The 22,632-nt window shown below is 37.4% G+C and overlaps 1 protein-coding gene across 12 annotated transcripts in view; it reads right to left on the reverse strand.

Annotated features, from left to right (window-relative positions):
- Positions 1-22,632, reverse strand: part of Rbcn-3A (rabconnectin-3 alpha) — a 140,739-nt gene that overhangs the window by 108,099 nt on the left and 10,008 nt on the right. For all 12 annotated transcript variants that reach the window (XM_089641798.1, XM_089641812.1, XM_089641809.1 and 9 more), the window contains exons 2-8: positions 4,194-4,391; positions 3,797-3,944; positions 2,946-3,016; positions 2,274-2,403; positions 1,852-1,981; positions 1,530-1,709; positions 56-183 (exon numbers count right to left, since the gene is read on the reverse strand). In XM_089641798.1, the coding sequence (XP_089497924.1) occupies positions 56-183; positions 1,530-1,709; positions 1,852-1,981; positions 2,274-2,403; positions 2,946-3,016; positions 3,797-3,944; positions 4,194-4,391 (985 nt within the window). The remainder of the gene's footprint in view (positions 1-55; positions 184-1,529; positions 1,710-1,851; positions 1,982-2,273; positions 2,404-2,945; positions 3,017-3,796; positions 3,945-4,193; positions 4,392-22,632) is intronic.

Genomic DNA, 22,632 nt, shown 5'->3' on the forward strand with positions numbered 1-22,632 from the left:
AGGTGTCCCTAACTTCATGAACTTGATCTGGTATTAAGTTTGTAATAGTAAGTACCGGCTGTGGAAGAATTGGATTGGTAATTGTTGTGGAAATCGTGGACGCTGAAGGTGGACGGCAGGGTGGGGATGGGGGTGCCCAGTTGCTTGGAAGACTGGGCCGTGCGGCGGATGTGGAAGCAGGTTCTGCAACACAAATAACACCGAGCTTAGAGTATGAAAGTTGCGGGCCATTCTGGATGTTATGCCACCGTGCTATTGTAGTAAAGAAGGGCAGCTTTCACCCGATGCATGGAAATACACACGTTACGGCACCATTTGAGATCATAGCATGGTTTGCAAAGCTTTTTCTCAACCTGAGTTTTATAGCAACAGTGTTAAATAGTCATTTTACTTGTCAAATAATAAGCATTGAAACAAAATATGGTTTTTAATGCTGAATTAATCCAGTTGTGTTGTATTACTTTTTGGGGATGTGGTAAGAAGACAAATGAAAGACGTGTGTGGTATCCTAGCAGCGGCTTTATTTAGGTAGAAGATATACAGAGTAGCCAGAGTAGTCACAGTTGTTGCCGAAGATGTTGTCAAGGTAGTTGATGTGCATTACGATGGGATGCATGTAGATCACATCACGGTGCGTAGTGAATCCGTGGTCCATGATCACGGTGATGAAGTCGGTGTCTTGACACCGCGTCAGTGGAGACCGGACTTGCTGACGGTGTACATCACTGGTGAAGACCATGGGTCTTCCTGGTACTCCATTGTGAAGTAAACCAAAGGTATGGTAGACCTGGTTGGCTGATGATGGGCTCGAACCGCGAGTGAGGCCGGGTACGCTTGCAGGTACGCGGCGCGAGCAAGGTGTGCGGACGCGGGGGACGACGAAGCAGCCGTCCGTCGTCAGTTGCATCTGGGCACTTGAACGGGTCCGATCAACTACTAAGTTACTAAGGACGTCGCCGTGTTTATATAGGTCAACTCGTTCGAGAACAAATCGCGAATAGGTAGGTCGGCGGCTTCACTATTATTCTAGATAAGTAAAGTAGATGCAGCGTACATTCGCCGTTTTACTCGTAGGTTCCAATGTGATGGGCGTTGCATGTATTGAATTTCTAGAACCTACTAGTAGCTGCCGCTACAACATTGCTGAATACGATTATCAGAAAAACATGTTATTGCATATTGGAAACTCCTGTTGACAAGACAAATTAAAGTGTGTATGTCGAAACATTAGTTTTATTAATAACAGTGAAACTATATAATTTAATTAGCAGGTAAAAATTATGAAACAATAAAATAGTGAGGTGACAATAACGTTTGTAATACATTTTTCTTACAAAATGAATGTGTTTTTGTATATTTTATTACCAGTAATTAGTTAGGTGAGCTATTTTTTAATATTTACATTCAAAATTTAAATATTTAAAAAAATGATATTTTTTACCATTGTAAATGGGTCTCATCACCGGTAGGTTAACGAATTTGTCTGTGGTGACTCTGTGTGTGCAAGTTACGGGAATAAGACCACTAACTTCATGTGTTTGAGGCGTTGCATGAAGCGGTGCTTATGGCGGTGCGCCCGGTTGCGAGCCGTGTGAGGCTGCGCCCTGCCCGCCCCGGGGCCCCAGCCCTCCTCGGGGGGCAGAGTCTCGGCCCACACGCGGCAGATGTTGTCCAGGCAGGACGTCACCAGCATGTTGCCCACGCTACCCCTGGAAAAAAATTAACAACGAGTCACAAGGAATTTTTTTCATTTATCACCGGTTAAAAATCCTAACTATGCGAAGCAAGTTGAATTCCTAATTGATTGGTTTTGCTAGTTTGTAGTTTGTTTGAGGTTATAGCTGTCCTTACTTGGGCATATATTTGCTGGTTTTCCTCCATGACAGGTGTGTAAGTGCCCTGGGATGGGCCACGTATATGAATCCATAGTTTAGCTCCATATTGCTGGTGGGCTGTTCACCATTCTTGGTTGAGAACAAAACTGAAAATAATACATCAAAACATTAGAACTTGACTATAATAAAAAGATCGTAATCGTATTACCTTGTGTACCTTCTAATATATTTACTTGATATGGCAGGTTGTGTAGCGCACATCCCAAAAAAACATGGTGGAATAAGAATAAATTACAGTGAAATTCGCTTATAAGATTTCGCAATGGGCCGGAAAACGAAAACTTCTTACGTGGAAAAAAACTCACATGCTGGAACTTCTTATAGAAGGTTTCACTAAATAAATAATATTATTAAAAAAATTATATACAAGCAACTCACTCTTGTTTTGATACCAGATTTTTACGAGGCGATCGTTCTTCCCCGAAGTGGCGAACAGCGTCCCATCTGGCGAGAAGGCCAGGTGGTACGCAGGTAAGGCTGTGTGACACCGCCACACGCAAATCCAGCTCTGAAATATTACACAAACATTCAAAAGGGTAAATTAACCTCCAATATGCCAAAATGCAAAACAAAACTTGTGTTACCATGAGGGGTCACTGAGATACACCACACGTGTTGTCAGTATAAGGCTATGATTATAAACTTTGTAAGAATTCTAAAAATACCGTTACAATATCTTAGTAGTTCCTAAGAGGTCGTACATATGTCATGGGCGAAAAATCTTCCTTCTCACACGTCTTGCGTGAAACGAAAAAGACAGAAGATACTAAAAGGTTAAAGTCACATACAACCTCTCTCTGGAACGAACCACTATACTTAATTATCGAAGAAAGCAAACACTTTGTGGCTTCACATTATATAAATGAAAAAGAAGTCCTTCTAGTTTATACTAGTAAACTAGTTTATATTTCCATTGTCCTGAAGAAGCACTACACTTAAGCTGATACAAGAAGAATGGTAATTTCAGATATTTTGGTTATCCTGTTGGCAACGGGAAGGTGTAACCTAAACGTGGTAAAGTATAAAGCACAAAGAGGTAGAAGTAATTACCGGATCATCTTCCTCCGGAGGTTTTCCTTCTTTGTCCCCTCCTCCTATCTCGAATTTCACATTTGTTGGAGCTGAAAGATAACATTTTCAAAATCGGTTTATGTTGTTACACAGATAATTTTTATTTACAAGGTCAGTGGCCAACTAGGGGGGGGGTTTCAGATTATTTTATGTTTTGTTTCTGTGTACATGCACCAGAGTTTCTTGTTGCAAACTTATTTGTGAGGTTAAAAGCATTGTTTTGGTTGTAATTTAAATGTTTATTGCTGTATTTTTTGCTTCTCTGGTGCATTGTTTAATTTTCCGTTAACACCTCGTTTTTTTTTCTAAAATCTTAATTTTTGTATAAAATAATAATTATAATAATAATTTTCATGAAATTTTAGTTTGGCCATTTTCGCCTACAACAACATCAATAATGCAATTTTTTTAATATTAGTACTCTAGTACACCCAAAAGTCACGAGCTGCAACCGGAGACCATCTGAACTTTTCCCAAAAGCGAACAAATTAGTCTGGGGGGTTAAGTTCTAAGTAGTTTATGGCCTTCTAAAAAGTGGAGACCATCCCACTTGCATCTTGCACTTAACTATATATCTGACAGAATATATCATATAAATCTGATTGAAGATAATATAACAAAGAATTCATTTTGTAAAAAACATATTTAAGATCGGCGCCCATTCATGATTTCATAAACGGGCTTCCAACTATTGGGTGGTATATGTCCTCGAGAATTGTGAAGTGAGCTGCGAGGACCTTGATACCCCTCGCACGGTTGCTAGGGATAATTAATGCCTCGGTAATGACTACAAATGTATTTATTTATTTTGGAGTAATGTGGTAAGTTACCATCATCGTCGTGTGACTCCGACTGGTGCCACAGTTGCAGCAGGGCTCCCCCGGTGAGGAGTCGGGTCCCCTCAAGATTCCATGACAGGGCGGAGAGAGGTCCGGCTGCGGCCAGTCGGCCAGTCTGTACCCAGCGGTACTCCAAGCCCTGGAATTTTCACCCAGAAAAAATTGATAAAGATGGGAAATTAATTCCTCAGATGTTGCCAAATAATAATGTTAATAAATTACTGAATCGTTTTATCTTGTTTTGACTTGTTCCAGGAAAAATCCACACTAGTCCTATGTTAGGTCAAATCGCCGGGAAGCAACATCTTTGGATTTGAAGGCTCTCCTGGCCTCAATATTTTGAATAGTAAAAGTTTATCCTAATTCTACCTAAATATAAATTACTTACATGGGAACAGCTGGTGTGTATGAGTGGCGTGGGCTCGAATATGCACACCTCGCTGTCATAGGCGGCGGCGATCTTGCCCGTGTCCGTGCTGCAGTCCAGAGACGTGATGCGCACGTAGTTGTGCACCGCCCCCGGGATGATCTGGACGCGCTCAAAGTTGGACGCAAGGATTACGATGTTGCATCCTGCAGCGTAAGCCTGAAAAGAATAACAATAAGTCAATTCTAATTTACATGGGGTACAACAACACGACGAGTTTTACACGACTTTGATATACAGAGGTATTATTGTCAACAAAATGTAACAGTAATACCCCTTCTCATTAGAATCCTACATTTTTCTCATCTACCTGATAATCATTGAATAAAGAAGAACACAAAATATGACACAAATGATCCAAATATTTGACCAATCTGGCCTTAAATTTCCAAAACAGCTGACAGACCAACACAAGTTGAATCGAGTGGAAGCTGGACAAGAGTTTTTGAGGCGCTGCAAACTCCATGGAAATGAATTTCTCCACTCCATCGTTACTGGAGATGAAACTTGGGTTACACACTACACGCCTGAAACCAAAAGGCAGTCTCAACAGTGGCGTCACACCTTTTCACCCTCCGCCAAAAAGTTCAAAACCACAATTTCAGCCAAGAAAATCATGGCATCCGTGTTTTGGGACTGTCAAGACATAATTTTGATTGAATATCAGCCTCAAGGGGAGACCAACAACTCTGCAAGATACTGTGAGACCTTAAAAAAATTGCAGAAGGCGATTCAAAACAAGAGGAGAGGCATGCTGACAAAGGGAGTCAGCCTGCTGCACGATAATGCCAAACCACACACGGCCAACGCCACGAAGGAACTGCTTGCCTCGTTTAAATGGGATGTCTTGAACCACCCCGCGCATTCCCCTGACCTAGCACCTTCAGATTATTATTCTCTTTACCTCCCTGAAGCTGTACATGGGTGGAAAAAGGTTTTCAACCGACGAGGAGCTAAAGGAGGAGGTGGAGACGTGGACGAAGGGGTTGGCGGGAAACTACTTCGAGGAAGGCATCAAAAAGTTGATACCCTGCTTCACCACCTGCATTGAGAGGAATGGCGACTATGTCGAAAAATAGCTTACATATGTACTACGGTAACCATGTAATTTTTTTGTTTCAATAAAAAATTTTGTAACCTACAAAAATTCAGTACACTTACTTTCTGGATATGCCCCATACATAAAGTTTAGGTAATCAATAAATGTTATTATACACATATAATGTACTGTACGAACAATCTCAAGCTTCATAGTCTTGTAGATCACAGTTACACGACAAGACTAAGATCAAAACAAAGGATGATAGTACCAAAAATGAATACATCGTTTGGACAACGTTTCCATGTATTCCTGGCTCCTAAGGTGTATAATAGGTTCAAGCAGCAATGCAGTAAGGTGAAAACAGGCCCTCTTCAAAAGCAAATTACCGTATGGCTGATGGAAAGTGGCAGAACGAAATCGGAAAGCTTCCAGAATATAATTATTGTCTGACTGAAGAAAGACCCTTAAGTGAATTCATTCCGACTTTATCCCTACTATCATATATATATATTTATTATTTTTGTTTTTGTACTACGATATGTACAACATTGTATTATTATTTTTATATTTTATTATTTATGTTACCACCATATTTATTATTTTTGTTTTTGTACTACGATATGTACAACATTGTATTATTATTTTTATATTTTATTATTTATGTTACCACCATAATGTATGAATAATAAATAAATAAGTTTGTGTGTTTATTAGAGCACACAAAGTTGTGTACTAAATTAAGATTGATAAACAAATAAATGAAAATACACAAGTAACTCAATGACCCCACACAGGAATGGGTTATTGTTTGCCATCTTTACTTTTCAAAGGTTAAAGATCTAAATAATCAATACTTAATACTGTGGCCTTTGTTATTATTGTATATCATACTGTATTATGCTTTTCCATTTCACGTGTGAATGTTTCTTATTATTTGAGTTATCTGGTTAATGTTAGAGAATTGATTAATATAGCTGTGATAAGGAAGTAATATAAAGGGAAATTCTCTTTATTGATCAAAGTAAATACGCTATACTGTAGTAAACAAACTATGAAATTGTTCATAATATGAACTTAGGATACAGAGTTGGCTCTCTAGTATTTTGTTTTAATTATTTATGTGATGAAAATTGCACACTTGTGAAGGTTTCTATTTTCCATGACAATTGACCACACAATTTGGTGCAATAATAAATGCCCTCATCTCATCATATAATAATTATATTGTTGACAGACTACAATTTTATGCACAAAAAATAAGATGGTGTTTTCATAGACAAGTTAGCTTTAGGTATCAGATAGTTAATTGGTTTTGACAGCCATAAATTGAACAATTAAATGTTTTTGAAAAGAGGCTAATAGTTATTATCACAGAGCTTCAATTAGTGTGAAGTTGTCTTTGAAAACAATATTAATTTGTAACGAGGACAAAAAAAAAACAAGAATTAATGTCACTTGATAATTTTGCAACTTAAGATTATTGCGATTTTTCTTAACAAAAAGGTTAAAATCAAACTAGCAGCCAAAAACATATTTTCGTGCCACAAGTCACTCATTTTCAATTTCTATCTCTCCCATGTGAAAGGCGGCACAAAATATCTAAGTAAATATATCTATGAACGGGGGAAAAATAACATAAGTCACAAAACGTGTTTTATTTATGTGTGAATATTTTAGTCCTAATTGAACGGCATGTTTTACCTTAACAACATATTTCAAAAATCACCGTTAAGTGGTCCATATTGAGAATTTTCACAATCACACAATAGATTTTGCAATTGATAAAGGGGGGGAATAAAAACATAAGTCAAACTTATGTTGTTAGGAACTGATTTTTCATTTGTAGCTGGCAATGTTATGTGACTTATTTGTTTATAGCCATTCTATTATCTGTCGTTCATTGTCATTCGGGGGGTCTAGCACAGCGAAATCGATAACTTTACAATATTGGATCGATAGGCGTAACTACCGATGATTTTATACCGATCGCCCGAGCACGGTCGTGCTGATTGATAAGCGGACCGATGTTGATAATGCAATAAATCAGTATCCATATATGCTGGCAACACTGGTGCATCTCTCTATGAATTGACATTCCTAAATTTCAGACGGCTACGTAAAACTTAAAAATACAAATGATGTGCTGAATTGAAATATTAACTTCAGTATATATTGGCAGTCCTCATGTACTTTCTGATGCTAAAAAGGAAGTTAATTAGTTCATGAGGTCATTAGTCATAACTAACAGCTTTTGTTTCTCCATGCTGGAACAGAATCAATCAGACATTATCCAAAAAGTTTTGCATATTGACAGCTTATCTGAAACCTTGGAAACCGCACTAAAAGTAGCGGCTTTGTCTACCGACTGTCGAAATCATATTCTAACCGTGCTTGCAAATATCGCTATTTGACCATAGATGACAGATTTCATCAATATTGTATTGACATAGGGCTTTATCGAACATCCATGCTAGACCTCCAGGGGGATATAACTCTGATCTAAATTTGGAACCAAAGAAAATACACAGTAATCTCCATGGTTTGGGACGTCACATATTCATCCAAATCACATATTTATACAAACATCTGCATAACTTGTTTGCAACTGTCCGCAAAGTGATTTTATATTCGGACACTTAAGGGGTCAGAATAAGAACTCACACATGGCGGCAATGATAACTGCAAAACTTCAGACTCAAAACCATTGAAGTCATCGAAGGTCGGTTTATGGTCCCTGGAAACTCACATGAAGGTAGTGATCAGGCAGTCATTTTGAAAAAGAAGAAAAAATTGTTCTCAGGTCAACCGTTCATATGATTGGTATCAGCTGGTGAAGTCATGTGGCTACCGTTTCAAGGTTATTGAAAATTAAGATTAACACAAGATGATTTTTTAATGTTTTCATCTTTACTTAAAGGAACACTCTTTCTATAAAAACGAGATTCAGAATGTTTGCCATTTAAATAGCATGAAGCGTGTTGGTTCCAGTATGAAAAAAACTTTTTAAATATTTGATATAAATATATATATATATTTGACGGCCGGCATAGTCCAGTGGTAACGCATTGGACTGCCATTCCGAAGGTCGCGGGTTCGAACCCGGCGTGCGCAAATAAATTTTATTTGATTAATTTGTGTTATTTCACAATTCATTAATTAAAATAATATATAGTATATTTGCGGCACGTTCCAGAGTGGAAGATACTACCAGTATCGCCCTGGTGTAAGACCACCATTCAGAATTGAAACGTTGCTCCAAATGGCTTTAGCCGTGTTTAGTGACTAGATCTGAATAGCCAGGTACTTCCCCACCTTCCTCTTTCCCTTCCCCACTTACCTTCAGCCTCACAACATCCCCCAATTGGGGATGCCATAGTCTCACTGGCTCCAGACGGGAGCAGTTGGGACTCTTGTGAGGTATTCACTATAAAAAAAATAAAAAAAATGTATTTAATGTCTTCATTTGCAATGTTACTTAACACATAAGTCTTGAGTTGTTCAGTATAATTAAAATATATATTTATATATACTCAAGGAAGGTGCTTAAATCATAATACAGTGAAACCTCTATCTATTGGTTTTAAAGGGACCTATGGAAATAAACAATGAATGCGGGAAAACAATGAATGCGGGATTAAGAGGACAAAACACAAGGAGATACGATCCAGTAAAGATACCGTCCTCCCAATCTGCATAACCGTTGGTAGATTAAAATTATAAGAAGAAAATAAGTTTTAGATGTAAATAAATGTATTTATTTAAAAAAAATACAAAGCTAAACAGAACCAAGTTTATTGCATTGTAAATACATAATCTTTCATGGACATTTGTTTTTTTACTGTTTTATTTCCGCAAGTCAACAGTATATTTTCAGCTTTGCAAATGATATTCTTTTCGGCATCAGTTATTGAGTGTGCGTAGTAGAAAGTTTTCAATCTTTCAAAGAGGGTGCATGCTTCTAAAAATGAAGGTACAGGCAGCGGCTCCTCTTCATCAATATCGACCTCTTTTGTTGTCTCCGTCAATCTTGCGTCACACAAGCTTTCGATAGTTTTTATCCCACAAGTTGGGATATTGTCGTCGAAAGTAACAAAATTGTTAAAATTTGTCAAATTTGGTACCAAGAGATAAGAATTTTCTCCAGTTCGCTAAACTTTGATTCTTTACTGGTTTTTCTAGTTTTCGAAGATTTTCCGCACTTTTGAATTTGCTCCTGAATTTCGTTTTTTTTCAAGAAAATAGAATTTATCGTGGATGCCGCGATTCCTAAACGCTTGGCTATATCGATGCGTTTTTCAGCGGGGTTTTTTTCCACCTCTTCGATAATTTTCAATATTTCTTGGAGAGTATGTACTTTTTTCATCAAACGGCTCATTTCGAAAATAGTTTAAAATCTCAAAAAGGATAACTGCAAACACTCCACTAAGTTCGGGTATCTAGCGACAACTGACGACAACTAGCGACTGATGGCGGCGACAAACTGTTATTCTTTCTTTTTCTCTCTCAAAAGTTTCGCGCATCGTAACGAGTGCCGTCTGGCGCCGTTTAAACATAGACAAAAAATATCAAATACGCGACGTAATTCCTACGATGAATGCGGGAAAATGGTGGACATAGAAACGATCAATGCGATCTATTTTTGTATGAAATGAATTCGGACTAGAAGAAATAAATGATACATCCGGGAAAACGATTATTCGAGGAACGATAGATAGAGGTTTCACTGTAATAAAAACATATTTTTTAAATTTATGTGCCTTCACATTTTTTCGGGAGAAAATTAAGCATTGAGTTTTGACTTATGTGATTATTCCCCCCTACATAGATATTTTCTAAGTCGAATAAACTGTACAACTCTCAAACAAGGGTACATTGGCCTGAAATACCTTATGCATTCCTCATTCAATATGCACTCATGAAAGTGAATCAAATAATAACATAATTTGCTTGGTAAACATGATCAGGGGTCAGTCACACACTGGACATGTGGCTAGCTGATAAATAAATTTCATTCAGTAAATGTAGCAGGTTAAAGTAAAGTGGTTGGTCTTGGTAGAAATGAAATTGTCGAGTATCCCAATGTTATCATTATCTCCTAGCTTTTTACGTTGTCACCCTGCAATAACAAAATTATGTAATAAAATTCAAATGAACAACTATAACTAATTATTATTATTTAATTTCTATGCACGGTTAGGCAGAGAGGATGAAACCCAACATAACGGACACGAACTGAACACCCGTTCACGGTTGACGTTGGCTTCATGAGAACGGGCCGTTTTTACGACTCGTTTTTGTGTAAGTCGGCTCGTATGTGGAACGAGCTACCGGCATCTGTTTTTCCTCCCTCCTATAATCCGAGCCTCTTCAAGGCCCGCATTAACAAATCCCTTCCTACAGCCCCTACCTTACTCCGCCTCACAACGCCGCCCAACCGGGTGGTGACATAGTTCCCCTGTCTGTGCACTGCACAGGCAGGGACACTCTTGTGAGGTGTCACATAAAAAAAAAAAAAAAAAAAAAAAACGTAGTCCTGCCACACGCTCCTTGCTTCATACATAATATTTTTATTTTATTTGGTTTTACGCCCAGCCGGGCTTTTAAGAACAGAATATACCTAGTGAGCTATCGAAAATTATATTACTCTGTTATATATCATATTCTGTTACTCTTGACGTGATGTGACACAAGATTTGATTCTATGACCATGCCGTGTCTTCCCAGAGCAAGAATCGGCAGACCATGGCTCGCGAGCCAGCTCTTTTCGTAGGCATTTGTGGCCCTTCAAATCCGCTCCGCAGCTTCTTTAGAAGAGCATGATACTCAAACAGCACAATCACAATACATATAATTCTCAATTTGCGTGCTCACACTAGTTCTGTATAAAAATATAACTAGTCATTCGAAATAATAGCTAGATGCCGCCAGCATGCAACGCAATTCACAAAAAATTTCATCAACTGTCTTGGATTTATTTGATAAAATCAGTACAAATATTATACAACACATCATTGCCCCGCGCCATCATAATGCTATATGTCTATTTATTTATTAATTTGAATCATCAACACCTTTCGACCTTTACATAGTATAAGACATAATCTATAATATGAGAAATGATAATTGCGTAAGTAATAAAAACCTTTATGTGCGTATAAAAGAACAATAGAAAACAGAAGTTAAGAACATGTATAAATAACAAAGCAAACATGAGTTCTTGTGCGAGTAATACAATATTGGATTGATATGTATAGAAAATCGGCACAGATTTCACCCCACTCTATCTCTTTCAAGAATCCTTATGAATTTCATTACGTATACATATTAATAAATAGTATGTACTTTGAAAAAGCATTTGACAAAGTCGACCATGATATTTTATTAAAAATTTGAGAACTTTGGAGTATCTCATATTTTGTTGCTTTCACATCTAGCTACTTACACAATCGTCATCAGTATATCAGTTAAGGACTCCCCTAGGATTGAACCTAGGACCCCTCCTCTTTCTTTTATTCACTAACCACATTGGCAAGACCATTAAACGCTCAAAATACCTCTTCTTCGCTGATGATATCTAACTTTTCAAAGCTATTAAAAGTCCCATCGATTCCATTCTTCTCCAAGCAAATCTCTCTTACAAATCCCACATGTATCTGACATTGTCTCCCGTGCCGACTTCGTAATGCGAGATCATTTACTAACAGAATCGCAATACGGAGAACATATGAAGTTCTTGTTTACACTATCCTGGAATATAACTGCATTATTTCGGCCCCTCCTGAAAAAATCATGTCCTAGAAATAGAAAAGGTACAAAAGATGTTTATGCGTTACCTGTATATGAGAAAATATACGTACTATCTGTTCCTGTATCCATCCTTGTTCTTAACGGGAATGCTCGATTTTAACACCTTAGAAGCCCAACGAAAAATATTTTTAGGTAAGCATTTTTGTAAGCTAATCAATGTAACTATTCTTAATCCACCTATGTTGAAATAGGTTATCTTATATGTCCCTAGCAAGTATACCCGTGGAAGATCCCATGCACTTTTAATGCTCCAAAAGCAAGGACTTCTGCCTATCAGAACGCACCAATCGACAGAGTGACTCAACTGCTTAACGGTTTGGACATTTTCCACGTCACTTACAGACTATTTAACTACCTTTTGACGCATGTCACAAAATAGTAAAACTGCCCCCATGACCTTTTGTAATCTTCTCCATTATACATTGATGCATAACCGTTTTATGGAGAAGGAGCACTCGTTTTCGAGTAAAATGAGTCCGAACTTGGATTTAGGACAATTTTTTTTTTAATTGGTCGCTAGGGGTTTAGTATCAGCTGTTAATGTCATTGAATAGTGTATACTCGGCTCCAAAAATTTGTTTAATGTACATGTAATTAACTTAAAATAAAAATTTAAAAAAATTGCTCTAGGAAAATTTTGGAATTCTGATTCCCTTTTCTAACTACAAAGTCTGCGGACTCCTGTCGTAGGGCATTCCCGCTTCTTCTACAGGTCCAAACTATCTAAGTTTCTTTATGAATTTTATCAATTACGCTAATATCACACCATGCATTCTTTTCAGAAATCAACACATCTATATCCTAATCGTGCGAAAACACTTATAGACAGGTTTACTGCACCTTTTTGATATCATTTTATCAAGACTCCCTGTAGGCAGAATTTTAAATGTAATTACAGAATTACAAGCATAAACATGTTGACTAGGGGCAATAAAAAAAACAGGTGTGTGCTATTTGGGTGACAAAAATTAATAAAGTTTTACACACATGGATATTGTATCTTTGCATGCGTCAAGGCAATGAGTCAGAAAACTCCAGATAACATGATAACTCCACATCCAATTCTAGGCTAGTTTTATAGTTGTAAATAAGATAAGATGACACACTTCAATTTATTATTTTATAGTACAAAAGATATGTAGCGTTTTTTTGTATTTATTATGAAAAAAGAAAATTTCATGTACATCTTGTATAATCCATCCAAGTACTATTATAATAATGTAAAAGCCCGGCTGGGTGTAAAAAAAAATATAAATAAATAAATATTTTTAAAAAAGCATTAAATATGTGGCTCGCCATAATTGGCAATATAAACACATAAATTTGTTTTTGATCACTTAATTTGTTTATATTGTAAATAAATAATTAATAATGGTAGTTTAGTTAATCAAATGGTCATCCAAACAAATTATTTTTATCAAACAATACAATGAGGGCATCACAGGATTATCAACAGTATAATATGTCAACCTAGTTTTTGTTTCATAACTTTTCATGACTTTATATTACTTTTTGGAGGTGTGTTGAATTGTCATTTTGATGAACCCGGTCACCGCCTAACAAGTATAATATTAGGCTAATTTATATAGCGCCGTTTTCGTAAAAAATCACCTCTATACTCATGGGTAATCCCATGCACCTGTTCATACTCCGAAATCGAGGACTTCTGCCGATCAGAATGCGTCAATCAACAGAGCGACTTAACTGCTTAACGATTCTGCATTGACCATCGACATTTTCAATGCCACTTACAGACAGTTCAGCAACTATCACAAGATAGTAAAACTACTCCCATGACCTTTTATAGTTAAATGTACCTCAAATTTGTGATCTTCTTCGTAAAATATTGGTGCATTACTGTTTTATGGATAACAGTTGCAAATAAAAAATAGTTGCTGATGATATACCAATCAAAACAGTTCTGGAATTTGCGAGATGTTGAAGTTAAATTATTAAATCAATTTATTAGTTTCTTCATCAGAAAATGCTTAATTTTTCATGATTTTCCACATACTTTACAAGCGAGACGCGCGACACCACATTTCCGCGGCAGAGACCGTCTTGCTGTCTCCTGGCTTACATTGTGGTCTCCTGTTCAGAACAACAACAGAAGTTCAACACAAAAGTTCAGCCAACAGTACTAGTCAACTAGCGGTCTCGGTCTCCTTTCTCTGTTGTGACGTCAACTGCCACCGTTACTGCCAGCGGTTGAGAAAGTATTAGAACATATTTATTAGAATCATAAAGAAAAGATTATGGGTAAATTGTGAAGAAGTCACTAACAAGACAAAAGGAAGAACATAAATTATTCTTTTGATCTCGAAAGATCACACAAAAAGATAAATATACTGAGATCACGTTTCTCTTTCCTGTCTCCTTCCCTTCCCCGTTCCCTTCGTCTCACAACATACACCGATTGGGGATTCCATAGTCTCACTAGCTCCAGTTAGCAGTTCCTTGTGCGGTATTTCATTTTTTTTTTTAAATATAGTGATATTTCAAAATAGTAGTGTAACAGAAAATTAATTTGATGTATTAACATTATTATGCAATTAAGGCGATGCCATACGTAGTAATGCAAAATCATGTGTTTTTGGTTTGAAAATTTGGTCGCCTAGAAATGTTTCAGATGCTTTAATTAAATACTGCGAGTAGAATACATCTTGGCCTTTGACATAATCGAGTATTTTAAACATTCTCTTCATCAGTCTTTTTATAAGCCCATAAAAAAATAATGTATAAGGCCTATGCAAACTGCTTTAAGTTAAAAATCTCCTACTTACGAACCCATTTTCGGTTATGATTTTATTGTATAATGTGGGAAATTAAGTTATTTATAAAACGATCGAAAAAAAAAAAAATATGCCTGAACATCCACAAAATAAAATAAAAGGCACTTTTTGGCCATGTTTTTTTTCTTGCATAAATCAAAACAGGCGGATGGTGTTAAGCGGGAATTTAAACCTTATCGCCATCTACGTAAGGGTTGTTATTGATAGCGGCTCAATTTAAAATATTACACGACGTAGTGCGTCGCCTCAAGTAATCACTATTGGAAATGGTTAAATGATTTTTTTTTCGTTTTGATGTTCGACAAATAAAACTGAAAGGTGCTGTGTACTCAAGTAATAAATAAATAAAAATATTTGAAACTGAATTGTCTCTTGTTGTTGAATTGAGCACTGGGAAAAGAATTCATGTGAGAATTTAATGCTAATTATTACAAGGCAATGAAAGACACAGATACAGTTGACTCATGATGCATGTTGGGTGATTTAATACAGGAAATGGAAACTAAGTCAATATCAAATAATTTGTTGGTTTTGAGTGATAAGAATGACAAAGTTGATGCACCTTGAAAGTGAGAAATCACCAAAAGCTATCATTTTGAATACGAGTCTTTCTGTCCGTGAAGATGTCAAAATAAAACTCAAACTGAAATCACAAATAAATTGACTAACAATAAATGTTCAGGTTGTGTGAATAGAAAGGTAAGTGTGGAAATCTATACCCTCTGCTTACACTTTAATGTTAAGTGATACCCACAGAGTAAAGAAATAACAGAGGTGCCATGACAGTCCGTAGGCATTCTTTGGACAATTTTTTGTTAGCGCCAACTGCGTTCAGTCCTCCATTTATGGAGTTACCTGCATTTACCCCTCTTTCAATATCTCTGTCAGCCTTCCCATCTCTCGTAAACATACTCCCTAGATACACAAACTCATCCACCTGCTCCAAGTATTCCTCATTCACAACTATATTGCACACTCTTTTCGTACTCCCTCTTTCAAACACCATGACTTTAGACTTACATTTATCATTAACTCATTCTTCATACATACTTTGTTCATCCTAGACACGACAGACTGTAGATCTTCCATTCTGTTAGCAATCAGCACCGCATCATCAGCATACAACAGGCAACATACTATCAGATTACTCAAATTCGCGCCCAATCCTACCTCTTTCAATTGTTGCATACAATTATCCATGTATAAATTGAAAAACCATGGTGACATCACGCAGCCTTGTTTAACACCTTTTGTGATAACAAACCAACCAGTAAAACCACCGTTCACCCTTACACATGCAACACTTTCCTCATACAGAGAGGCAATTGCCTGTGTGAGATCCCAAATTAAGAAAAAGTTCTGAAAGGTGTTGTCCAAGTATGGAGTATCTCGCATTGCAGTACTAGTATTTTAGTCTGCTTATGAACAAGACATCCATTTTACCATGGTATGCGATTTCCTCGCCGTCCTTAACTGTAACTTTTTCAATAATCTCAGATCTTCTGGAAAAGGTTTGCCCTTTTACTATTGTTGTATAATTTACTCATGGCACTAAACGACCACTTTGTATTTTGCGTCGTTACATGTTACGTTTCGATTGTATTAGTGTCACTCACTGACATCTTAAAAACTGTTCATACTAAACTGAAAAAGCTTAAAATTAAGTAAAATAACGTTACCTGAATGCAGTGCGATATTAGAGATTATTCCCTTTGATTGCTGAAATATTTCACAGAATTTTCACATAAGCACTAGATGATGTCAAAACTCAAATGATAATGTATTTTATTCAACAAATTTGCGAACCGGGATGGTGCCTAAATAGGTTATCATGTGGTTGCCTCCAGGCCAAATTTGGATTTTTTTTTTTGAAATTATGGACACCACATCATTGTTTAGATGTTAAAATTTCCAAGGAGAATCGGTGATACTATGGAACACTGGAAATCCAATATATGGGGAATGTAATGTATGGCGCAAAAGGGGCTAAAGGAACTTGGCTATTCAGATCTGGTCACCCAGTCTAGCTAATGTTAATAGATTATCACCAGGACAAGACTGAGAGTATCTATTTGCCACTCTGAAACGGGCGTACAGCTTTAGTAATTGCAGTAATTTTCAGCAATTATTTATAAGTGCAGATTTCATAAAATCTGTCACCTATCCAAGTTAATATTTTACTCATGTTTCTTAATCTCTGTGTTCGCTTGGCAAGTGTTGCATTTTCATTTTATCTGTTATAAACCGGAGATAGTAAATATTTTACTTATTTCATACATACTCTTCTGCTATTTCTACTCTTGACAAGACCCGAGACTATTCAGGTGTACCAGGATATACCCGACAGACTTTAACCAGCAATTCCTGAGCTTATTTGGAGTAAAAATTAAAGGCAGGTCTCCGGTGACATTATTTTCAATAAAAACAAAAAATCTTCATTTCTTTCATTTTTAATGCCAGCACACTTGTACCATGTGATGTGAACCATTCCTTAGGGCAACTATACACGAAGATACTTATAAGCGACGCTCGAGAGTATCCGCCACACTCGTACACGAACCGACGCGTCAACTACGGGTTCGGCGTCAGTTGCACGTTACTGACAGTGCTGGTAACACACAATGCGAGTTGCATTCAAATCTACTACTCGTTCAACAGAAATGGCATCTGAACATGATTTGAATGTTAAATTTCCTAAAGGTCCTAGTCGGTATCAAGTTCAGTATAATTCGGGAAGCGCCGTGTATGGAAATCAGCTTTCAAGAGTAGCTAATCAGTAGGCGACTTGAAGTTGCATCACAGTCAAGTATCTCGACCGTTTTTCAAACCTTTTATTTATAGCCGCAAAGAAATTTATACCTAGAGGCTACAGAAAAGTGTATATTCCAACATGGAGCTCAGAAAGTGAACAGCTTCTAGCCGAATTCGAGAGGACGAATGACCCAGACACTGCCTCTGACCTTCTCCAGTCTCTGGACGACGGGCGTATGAAACGGTGGAATGAATTAATGGAGGAAATGAATTTCGAGCACTCGAGCAGAAAAGCATGGCAAACACTAAGGCGACTTGGAGCTGCAGATCAGCCAACTAAAACAATGCCCAAAGTGTCACCAAATGCTGTTGCTCAGCAACTACTCCGTAGTTCAAAAACGACAACAAGGTCTAACATAAACCACCAGGTCCAAAAATCTCTGAAGGCGGTGTGGCTAAAATGGCCGGTGAACCCCAACACTGTGGTCGCCGTTACAGCTGACGATGTAGATATCGCCCTCACTTCAACAAAAGCTGGGAAAGCAGCTGGATGTGATGGAGTTCTCCCAGACTTTCTGAAACATGCTGGACCACGGACAAAAATATGGATCGCAAAACTATTTACTGAAATTTTCAAAACTGGAGAAATACCAAATACCTGGAGAAAGTCTAAAGTTATTGCGATCCTCAAACCCAACAAGCCAGCAGAGGATCCGAACAGCTACCGGCCAATTTCACTTTTAAGTACCATGTACAAACTTCTTGAGCGAGTTGTGCTCCGCAGACTTACTCCAATTTTGGAGAAAGTGGTCCCACAAGAGCAAGCTGGCTTCAGACCAGGCCGTAACTGCTGCGATCAGGTGTTAGCACTGACAACACACATTGAATCTGGTTTCCAGAAACGGCTGAAGACTGCGGCAGCGTTCATTGATCTCTCTGCGGCCTACGACACGGTGTGGCACAAAGGCCTCCTTGTTAAACTGTACGACACCATAGAGGATGGCAACACAGTACGACTCATTGAGCAACTGTTAACTGGCCGTACCTTCAGGGTTTTTCTAGGAGGGCGAAAAAGCAAAAAAATACCCCTCAATAATGGCCTTGCCCAGGGCTCAGTGCTGGCCCCATCGCTATTTAACATCTACACTCGAGACCTCCCTCACACTGAAGGCAGAAAATTTGCTTACGCAGATGACATCGCCGTCACAGCTCAAGCCAAAACCCTTAAAGCAGCAGAAGTTATCCTCAATTCTGACCTAAAGGCTTTGGAAGAATATTTCCTCAATTGGCGACTAAAGCCAAATGGGTCGAAAACAGTTGCGACAGCTTTTCATCTTAGCAATTCACAAGCGGATGCCAAACTCTGTGTTCAGTTTGATGGAAAAAATATTTACCATGACCCCCACCCCCGCTATCTCGGAGTTACTTTGGACAGGAGCTTGAACTACCGGCAACACATGGAAACAGTGGGTAAAAAAACCAGGACAAGGCTTAACTTAGTTAATAAGCTAGCTGGAACTAGCTGGGGATGCGACGCCAACACGCTCAGAACAGCATCCATTGCCCTGGTTTTCTCAACGGCTGAATACTGTGCTCCAGTATGGGCTAGAAGCGCCCACACTTCCATGGTAGACGTTCAGCTTAATGCCACAATGCGAACCATCAGCGGGACTTTAAAATCTACTCCTCTCCCTTGGCTCCCCGTACTTGCAAACATAACCCCGCCAAACATCAGGCGAGAAATTGCAACACTGAGGGAATACAAGAAGGCGCTGCAAAAAAGCGCAATACCTCTACACGAAGATGTCGTCTCCCACCCGGCATGCCGCTTGAAGTCCCGAAAGCCCTTCTGGGCGGAAGGAGAGAGGCTCCTCCGACTACCTCTCACCCCAGAAGATAGGTGGAAACTTGAGTGGCAAACGGCCAACGTGGGAAATGCCCATCTCATACAGGACCCCACCGAGAGACAGCCTGGGTTCTCACTGCCTCGCAAAACCTGGTCCGCCATCAATAGGTTAAGGTGCTCCCATAGCCGCTGTGCCCACATGATGCACAGATGGGGCCTTAAAGAGTCGGCGATGTGTGAATATGGAGCGGTGCAGACTACCGAACATGTGGTCAATGAATGCCCGCTCCATTCATTCCCCGGCGGGATTGATGAGGTCCACATGGCGACGCCTGAGGCCCTAAAATGGCTCGCAGATCTAGATGTCCCCCTCTGACCCCCCACCATACGAAAGAAGAAGAAGAAGTCAAGTATCTCTGGGTACGAAGGGCCTTACTATTCAAAGCTGTGGGAACGGGACGGTGCATATCATGTAGTGCGAGCGTACTGGCAATAGGTCCGAATCAGTAAAAGAAAGAGATTTTGTTTTTAATTGAAAAAAAGTCACCGGAAACCAAAATGCCATCTACTTTTTCACTCCAAATAAACTCTAGAATCTTTGGTTAAGTTTGTCGGGTATATTCTGATACACCTTATAATATATATCTTTTCTTTCTGGGGCACCGACTTCTTCCTACTTCCATGCTCCTTACATATTATTCTCCTAGAATCTCCTTTCTCTGTCCATTAACTGTAGTACATGTCAAAACCACCTAAGCTTTTTTTCATCTTTCTTCTTCACTGCACTTATATCTGCCTGGCATTCCTAATATAGTACATGGCATGTACATATATAAAAAAAGACATTAAGCTAATATTCTTCAACTAGTATGGTAGATAATATTGCCTGGGACAATAATGTGTGATAAATATTATATAAATTGAATCCAACTATATAATATAACATTATAAATTCAACATTATAATATGTATGTAGCTCTATTCTATAAATCCACATATATATGTATAAGTGTATACAACACCATGTTAGATTTATTATCTTGCAAATTCGAAACGGTTTTTAAGATTGTTCTCAATTATGAATACACCAGACACGAAGTGTTCAACACTTATGTGTCTCTATGTCTTGGAGACGAAAGAGTTATAAAGAACTAGGTACAACATACTGACAATAAAAAAATAAGAAAATGTGTATGCTAAAGTGACGACTTTTATATCACAATAATATCATTATTAACCACCCGAACGTTAACTACCCAAATTTAGTTAAAAATGTAACTTATTATACGTTCATCCTGACGAAGAAACCATAGGTTCTGAAACATGACGATCCTTTCTGATTAAGTAGTGGTCTTTATTTTATTTAAATTAAAAAGTTTTTTAATTGAAATTTTTTTTTGCATTGGAACAGTTATAAATGCAGAGTAATAAAATGAAAACACATAAACCCAATAAAATATAAAAACATAAGTTTATAAAAAAAACCCACAAAGTCAAAGCATATTATTATAATTTTTAACATATTTCTAGGATTTACGATTTTAAAATTATACATTAAACATAAGTCCCGGTTGCTTCGCATAAATGGGTAATCATTGCGATTCCGGTTACTGGCGATCGATTCAGCTATCAATCAAATTGTAATAAGCTGACAAGCTTAACAACATGATAGTTGTAATCTTCTGCTAATCATAATCGGTGTAAAACCTGAAACGGAATTAGAATTGGCATTTTACAAGTTGACATCTGAATTGTTGAGCTAAAAAATTGGCCCTCACAACCGAATTAATTTTGTACCAAAAATTTTAAGTTTGCAGTGTTGTACTAAATCTAATAACGTAATCATTTTCATTATTTACTTATGTATGGAATCAAGTAATGTAAAAATATATTTTCAGTTTAACCGGTTCTGTGCCATAAGAGCTTTCACGCGCTCTTCCAAGATTTGCGCGTTTACTCGCCCTTCTCTATGCCTTTGTTGCTTGGTTATATCATGTATTTAGAATAATTTAAAATATGGAACACATAGAGACATCTATTTGGATGATAGAGAAATTCTATAATGTTAGAGTTTCTTTACATTGTATCTTATTTTATGTTAGAAATTTTAACCTCACTATGACAAGCTTGTGTTGATCTTAATAATTTTACAAAATAATAAAAATAAAAAAAATTGCACAAAGATTTTATATTAAGAGAACAATATTGTTACATTTACGTTTCTACGAATTGGGTACCTATTAATCTAATTCTAGCCAATTCATTACTGTATAATGTAGTAAACATGTAGGGTGACCATGATATACATTGATATTTAATTGCAGGAAAAAATATTAATATTACCGACTTTACAGTGATCTACCCAAAAGCTTCATATGGCACTAAATATGTGCCTAACATGCAGGGTTGTCACATTTCGCCGTTTTTTATCCAATCTTCTGACAACTTTGGAAATGACCAACTGGAGGAAGATTTCATAGATGAAGCTGGCCATATCGTCGAATCGGATGACAGTGCTATTGATTTCAAAGTTGGTGATGAAGAGCAAGAGCAAAACGTTATGAGAACCATGATATTTTGTGAAAATTTGAGTTGTGTTTTTCTAAGTAAACGGCGGCGAAAACGACGCACAGTGTAAGTCTTTATAATATCCTTTAAATATATATTTTTTACATGTATTATTAAGGTATTTTTTTGTTAAAAAATTCACGGCCTGCTGTGCACAGGGATACTAATACCTTCCGGCATTAAATAAGTTTAAAAAAATTTATTTAGATCCAAAAAGTTTAACATTGGTCAATCTTATTGGCAAAATTTTTTTATTACAATATATGTATAATGAAACAAAAAATTATTTTCATTTTTCGAGAAAGGTTAACGATTCCAGAACCACTCTTCATTTTACATCACCATGACGTCAATCGCTAACAAAAAATTATTTTGAAATTATCAAATTATGTAATTATTTTGAATGCTTCATTACCTACAAAGTGATTGGCATTTAATATTTGAAACCCCGGTGTCACCTGTATGTCCGTTTTTCGTTTTTAAGCTGACATATTTCAGACCCACCATGCAGGCTTGGTTTGAGTTTAAGACATGCAGGGTTTTTGACAGGGACCTTTCAACTGTCTAAAAAACAAAATAATGCTGAACGGCAAT

Source organism: Hesperophylax consimilis, chromosome 2, assembly GCF_061612785.1.
Source record: "Hesperophylax consimilis isolate HC1 chromosome 2, BYU_Hcon_1.0, whole genome shotgun sequence".
NCBI lineage: Eukaryota > Metazoa > Arthropoda > Insecta > Trichoptera > Limnephilidae > Hesperophylax > Hesperophylax consimilis.